This window comes from Sinocyclocheilus grahami, unplaced genomic scaffold (genome assembly GCF_001515645.1).
Source record: "Sinocyclocheilus grahami isolate Dianchi unplaced genomic scaffold, SAMN03320097.WGS_v1.1 scaffold2425.1, whole genome shotgun sequence".
Classification (NCBI taxonomy): Eukaryota; Metazoa; Chordata; class Actinopteri; order Cypriniformes; family Cyprinidae; genus Sinocyclocheilus; species Sinocyclocheilus grahami.
The window spans coordinates 75,536-80,151 of NW_015507604.1; the positions used below are offsets into that span (position 1 = coordinate 75,536).

The following is a 4,616-nucleotide window of genomic DNA, read 5'->3' on the forward strand; positions in this document are numbered from 1 at the left end:
CGTTGACCTTCGCTAGCCCTAGGATTATTCTTGTGTCTTGCCCGCCATATTCCTGTTTGCCACTGTTTGACTCTGCCTGTGTTTCTGACCTCTCTGCTCAATAAAGCTTTGCACATGGATCCGCACGTCTCACGTCTCGTCAGCCCCGTTACACAGATGAACTAAACGAAAAGTTATTTTCACTGAAATATTTGTGAAGGTCCATAGAAAAAATTTATGCAAAGTCATGGTACTGATAAGGAGAGTAAAAATTTAACTGAACTTAATGTGTTTTTCTGTTAGAGAGATCTGTTAGTTTAACTATAGTTTTGTAGGTTACCATTGACTGAAGCACAGGCTCTATTCTCCAGCACAATGATGAGCCACAAACACTGCAATTCCACAGTTACTCTCTTTAAATAAAGCAGCAGAACATCAGTGTTGATCTCTTTAAGTACTTCAGAACATACATGTGTGCTATAGTTAATGATGAACTGCAACGATTTGAGTTAAAGTCATGTTTTTAGTTATTTTACTATTACACATTGTGTTTGCAGTTTAATATTAAGAAACATTCCTTCTCGGAGGACTCAAATGAAATAAGTTCACAGTACTAACACCGTATGAATACTAGTTTTTAAACTCTAACTGTTTGAAGCAATCAGAGCTGAGTTAATTTCCATGGTAGTATTACGGTAACATGCTATAAAAATGTTACTCTCATTGAGTTCATACAGTCAGGCAAAGACCGAGAGACACTGAGTGACAAAACAGACTGCAGAGCTGCAGGACATCATGGCATTAGTATATAAATGTTAGTCTAAATCAAACAACTTAATATGACACTCACATAATACACAGCAAAAACACCAGTGTTAAATCAATGACTAATAAGCAAGCCAAGCCACGTTTAAAAAAAAAAATAATGCAACAGTAACAGAACACGTTACTTTTACATGGAAAGTAACTCAATCATGTAATTAGTTACTTTTTAGGTAGTAATGCAATATTCAAATGCATTAGTTTTAAAAGTAACTTTCCCCAAAACTGACGGCTAATGTAACAAACCACTGACACACAATTATACAGTAATGCAAAGTTAATAAGAGTGAGTCGTGAGAACTAAAGTGAAAGTTGTTCAGCAGCCAACAAAGGAATGAATTGTTTGCACTGATTGCCAGACAAGCAGCAAATATGTTATGTAACTAAATACCAAGAATATTTCTTTAATTAACTTAGTAATACATTTAATTCATAACACGTACATGATTCACTGTCCATAAACTGTTTAACTAACTAGTACATTTCAATACTTTGAAAAGAGGATTTTTTTTAATGCAATGTACAAATTATATTAAATGAAAAATCTAACAAATGTCCTTGCTAAGATTTAGTTGAATTTATGAGCAAATTTCTTATGATGCAAAATACTTGAGTAACACTCATCCTCAAGCCATTCAGTAAATGAACTAGTCTCTCAATGTGTCAGATAATTTGATTCGAAAGTGAGAAATATTACTCTGCAAACAAGTGTTTGTCAAGTGTTGGAGGTTTTAATTTCAGGAGATGTCTTTCATGGCAGGTTTTATCAATCATCAATAGGAAGGAATGTGACTGAGCCTGTTTGCAGCTCATAATCCTTTTCAACTCTCACAATGGTTTCTAAACACATTATCATTCCCCTGTCAACTAACCTGAAAAGACGGTGAGAAACAGACAAGGTGGTGCATTTTGATTCACATAGTGTTCTGTTTAAATGTCTTCCAAGAACGAGAAACATTTTAGTGCTGACACGCTGACACTATTGTTATGGTTACAAGGATGTAAAACTCTTCTTTGCAATGAAACGCTCTAGCTAGTTCGCAAATTGTATCCAACTGAGTCATCAGTACATGACTCCCTTTTAACAAACACCACATCTACTGAGTGCCCTGATTAAAGCATGAGTGAGGATTTGAATGAATATGCTTAAAAGAGCAACATGTAGCACTGAAATTGGTACTCTAGTCCAAATTCAAAATATGGGCACATGGGCCTCACCCAAGTTACTTCTGCTTCTGTTGATTTCATTTACATTTATTAATTTTTGCAGACGTTTTTTTATCCAAAGTGACTTACAATTGAAGAATACAACAAGCGATTCATCATAAAGAGGCAAATAAACACAGGAAGTGCTCATAATACAAAGTTTCAGGCATTGTTCAGATTAGTACAAGATATATGGGGGAATTAAAGCTTAAGATTATAAGTTTTTTAATTTTATTTTTTATTATTTTAAGATGGAGTCAAATAGAGAGTTTTCATGGGTGGGAAGATCATTCCACCAGTCAGGAACAGTGAATGAAAATGTTCTGGAAAATTATTTTGTGCCTGAATATTCTTATGTGTGGGTCATTTTGTATTACTTGTAAAAAGTAAAGCATGCTGAATGTACTCTGGTGTGAAACTTGTGTGGGTTTCACCCACTCTGAAAAGTAATAATGTGACATACATTCAACGTTAACTTTATTTTAAGAAAAAAAAACATATAATTGGCATCTGCATTACTAATTTTTCCGGTTTTTGTCAATGTTTCTGATATGCAATTGTCTGACTTCCTGACACTTTGTGATTTCCCCCTGTTGTTTTATTGTTTTTGACTGTTATATTTAGTGTTTCAACATAAGCTGATACAAAATACTAATGCAAAAGCTTGTGCTTTATGCTCAATGAAAACTTTTATTAACTGCATTTGAAGCACTTAACATTTATCCAAAATCATCAGGTACATCAGCAAGTGTGTTTTTGTTAAATGGACACACATTTAGCACAGTCAGCACAATCATGAAAAGTGGTTGGCTTGGTTAAGTAATCACTCTCATAAGGTTAATTCAAAATGACAAGCACATTAAAATGTAAATCATTAACCAGCTTATATGGATTTTTTTTTAAAAACCGTGTTAGCCAGATGCATTGCTGGTTACATAAGCAGCCCAGGGTGTCAAAATTCTGTTGGAAAAATGGGCAGTTTGTGGTGTAACACTTTAGAATACTGTTCCGTCATTAATGAATAACTACACAGGAACAAATGAATAACACAATGTTAACACTTTAGTAACTACTGTTAGCTGACAAGAAAGTCTGATTAATGAATCAGTAAGTAATAGCGCTTAGTCCAGTGTGGTAGTTACTTACTATCAGTAATTATCATTTTTTCATACCTCCCAGAGAAATACTAAGAACTACTGTATACAGGTTCATAATTAAAGGGGTCATATGATGCTATTCCAATTTTACCTTTCTCTTTGGAGTGTTACAAGCTCTTGGTGCATAAAGAAGATCTGTAAAGTTGCAAAGACTAAAGTCTCAAATCCAAAGAGATATTCTTTATCAAAGTTAAGCCACGCCTACCTAAAACGGCTCGTTCTAACACGCCCCCACATATCTACATCACTATGTGGGAAGATTTGCATAATGCCGCCCAAATGTTCACGCAAAGAAAGAAGGCGTAACTTTTATTCTCGCTGTAGTATTGTTGCTGCCGCCGCCGCCATGTCGTGAAGGCCACCATGTGTGACGCTGAGTTTCGTTGTGAAAGTGAAACTACTTTGTTTGGTCTTCCAAAAGAGGACACGACTAGAAATCAGTGGTTAAGTTGTATTTACAACACTGTTCCAGAACACTTCAACCCAAATATTCAGATGTGTGCAGCACATTTTATGGAGGACTGTTTCCTGATCCTGGGAGAGTAGACTACAATGCCGGCTGTTCTGACTCACAGACTGTAAGTACGTTTTTTATATTTAAAGGATTTGCCACTGAAGATTTATATGGACTCACTAACTTTAACGTTAGCTAGTTTTAGCCAGAGATACCTTGCTAAAGCACAAGATGACATTAACGTTCTGCTTGAGCAGATGAAAATTGTTACTTAGAGTATGACAACCAGAAAACGATCGTTTTCATCTTCATTGTCAAGTCAAGTCAAGTCTGCTTTATTGTCAATTCTTCCACATGTACAGCACATACACACAGAGAATTGAAATTGCATTACTCTCAGACCCTTGGGTGCATACAGATAACATAAATACAGATTAAATACAAAATACAACTATACAAAATACAAAATACAACTATACAAATATACAAATAAGGTAAAATTGTGATTGGGGGTGAATGCTTTGGGAATTTTGCTGTTTTGTTTGGGTTTAGGAAATAGAATAAAATCAATTACATTGTCTATCCTCTCAGGATACCTGGAATCGCTGTTACAAGTACCCCAGGTACATTGTTTTTCAATTTTTGAGGCATAAACCCCATAAAAACGATGCAAGCGTCGGATCTTCCAATGTTTCTCTATGGCGCTGAAACCTACAGATGTCCGAGTTCCGTTGTCCCAAGGTGCTGATCCCCCATCTGGTCTGGATACAGACTTGATCTGGGTGACTTCAGTGAGCATATAAACCAGATACGGACTGGATCTGGGTGGCTACAATGACCTCAGATTTTGTAAAACCCTCAATGACTTAAGTCATTACTAGGCAGTTATCATGTTATTCACTTTAGAATACTGACCCAAATAATTAGTGATTCCTTCTGAAGGATCTGGTAACACTTGAGAGGTTTACCATTACTAGTGGGTTACCATGACCTCCACT

The 4,616-nt window shown here is 35.7% G+C and overlaps 1 protein-coding gene across 1 annotated transcript in view; it reads left to right on the top strand.

The window, feature by feature from the left end:
* The first annotated feature begins 722 nt into the window (after positions 1-722).
* The window catches only part of LOC107574981 (GTPase IMAP family member 4-like), a 25,619-nt gene continuing 21,725 nt past the window's right edge, over positions 723-4,616 (top strand). The window contains exon 1 of the mRNA XM_016261399.1: positions 723-793. Within this exon, the coding sequence (XP_016116885.1) occupies positions 775-793 (19 nt within the window). The 5' untranslated portion in view covers positions 723-774. The remainder of the gene's footprint in view (positions 794-4,616) is intronic.